Genomic DNA, 2349 nt, shown 5'->3' with positions numbered 1-2349 from the left:
GTACCGGTACCCACCACTAATGTAAACGCATCGTTGCTTTAGTGCTAACAAACGGTAGAAACCTATCCACTTTATCAGTTTCAACGGCTTGCCAAGAATGTATATGCTGAATCTATATTGCTGTTCGTGTAACACAGGCAGAATGTTACATGCTGACTAACTGTTGTTCGTGTATCTAACACAGGTATACATGCTGACTTACTGTTCTTCGTGTATCTAACACATGTATACATACTGACTAACTGTTGTTCGTGTATCTAACACAGGTATAAATGCTGACTAACTGTTGTTCGTGTATCTAACACAGGTATACATGCTGACTAACTGTTCGTGTATCTAACACAGGTATACATACTGACTAACTGTTGTTCGTGTATCTAACACAGGTATACAAACTGACTAACTGTTGTTCGTGTATCTAACACAGGTATACATGCTGACTAAAGACGAAGGTGGACGTGACACGCCGATATCAGAAGCTTATCGACCTAAGTTCTTTTTCCGGACCATTGAAGTTGAAGGAGCCATCGAGCTTCCCGAGAGCGTGGTAAGTTGTGCAAATACATGTCATCATGTATATAGTAAAATTGACTCATCCCTCAGCTTACCGACATCTACCGCACCACAGTCATCCCTCAGTACGACTTCTGGAGCCGCATAGTTCAAGTTTTTTAAAACCTTTAGTCAACCTGGTAACTACTAGGCTGATTAAGTCACTAGCCATTGAAGACGTTGTACGCAACGAAACCGGGTTGGTATGCGGCTCCAGGTGTCTTGCTGAGGGATGCCTGCGGTGCGATAGATGTTGGTTAGCTGAGGAATGAGTCCACTCTACTATAAAATACAAAGCAATTTTTCAGCCATTTCTTTCTCATAGTCAATGGATGAGGTTTTGTCCTTAAAATAACATAAAGCCTTCTCTCCATACCTCAAATGAAAAGTCACCTTGTAACGAATCTTAAGTAAAAAAAAAAAAACAATCTCATCTTATCTTATCTTATCATCAATCCTAGATGAGTTGACAGATGATACGAGTTTCCAATAAGGTGCAGACAATTCTTGTTTAGCCCATTCAAATCGTCTCCTCTCCTTGATGATTCACATACAAACTTTAGTAACAGAAAAGATATCAAACTGACCTCCAGAAGACTTGATTCGTACTCAAGTCCTGGCAAAAGTTCGGATGTTAGTATAAACGTTGCTATTTACTGACACGATGATATTGTCTCAAGTGTTGGTCATCTAACCTGAATCATGGGACCAGCATCGTCCATATTTGTCTTGGTTAACCGATTACTTATACTGCTATCTAAATATGAAAAGAAATATGAAAACACGACGTCATGCAATATACCCATGAACATCCGGTACTAGTACTCTGTAAGCTAAGAAACCAACAGACGATGTTTAGTTTATTGTTAACTATAGTTCAGGCGATTGGTGCAAAAATTGTTCAAATTATGATAAAAGCATGAAACTTGGCGTAATTGTTCTGTACAACGATGGAAGCAATTCTAGGGGTGAAGCCCATAGAAACCTGCTTTTACATTAGCAACAGTTGCTACGTAACTCTTTTTGCTTGGCAACAAGTACCCTAGCGAGCCAGTGTTTGCATTTTTGCATGAAGGCAACTTAATTTTAGGGCCAAATGATACAAAATTGGGTATACAGCGGTAACCAAGACCCATTTCTTCAGAAATTATACTTTCTGCTTTTTTGTTATTTTCTTATAAAAATGTACATTTTACTACAGGACATGGTGCAGCCAGGAGATGACGTCATGATGATAGTAACCCTGACAACCCCCATCGCCATGGAAATACCTCAGATGTTTATGATCGTTGAAGCTGGACGGACAGTCGGTGCTGGGATTGTGGCTAAGATAGTGGAATAGGCTTCAAGGTGCTTTACATTGTTATTAGAGCTTTTACATTTTTCTATTCATCATTCCTTTTTGTAAAGATTCTTTACAGAAAAGTTTTATGTAACTACCCCACCCATGTCATCGCATAACATACATGTAACATACAAGTATATAAGTCACATGTAAGCAGTTTATAATCGTATGTCTAAATTTTGGAAACAAAACCATATTGACTCCTAAAATTAGCCATTAAGTGTAGTAGAAGCACAGAAACCTAATGTCTGAGAATAAACAGACAAGCAATTATGCACTTTCCGATCCTCCAACGTTATCTTTGTTGGGACATTTTTCAATAAATGTATGTATGTATAGTACCCTTCCCCTTCCCCAATTTGACGATGTCCCTTTAATTTCAAAGAAGTGACATATATTAGAAGATTTTTCTTCGGGCATATGTACTGTAGTCGGCAAAAGTCTTTAGTACA

The 2349-nt window shown here is 38.5% G+C and overlaps 1 protein-coding gene across 1 annotated transcript in view; it reads left to right on the top strand.

Annotated features, from left to right (window-relative positions):
* Positions 1 to 2339, top strand: part of LOC118423506 (elongation factor Tu 2-like) — a 9495-nt gene extending 7156 nt beyond the window's left edge. The window contains exons 7-8 of the mRNA XM_035831676.1: positions 428 to 547; positions 1754 to 2339. Coding sequence (XP_035687569.1) covers positions 428 to 547; positions 1754 to 1894 — 261 coding nt within the window. The 3' untranslated portion in view covers positions 1895 to 2339. The remainder of the gene's footprint in view (positions 1 to 427; positions 548 to 1753) is intronic.
* The last annotated feature ends 10 nt before the right edge of the window (positions 2340 to 2349 follow it).

This window comes from Branchiostoma floridae, chromosome 9, assembly GCF_000003815.2.
Source record: "Branchiostoma floridae strain S238N-H82 chromosome 9, Bfl_VNyyK, whole genome shotgun sequence".
NCBI classification, from domain to species: Eukaryota; Metazoa; Chordata; class Leptocardii; order Amphioxiformes; family Branchiostomatidae; genus Branchiostoma; species Branchiostoma floridae.
The sequence above is the reverse complement of the archived record's forward strand: the minus strand, read 5'-3'. Positions and strand labels throughout refer to the sequence as shown.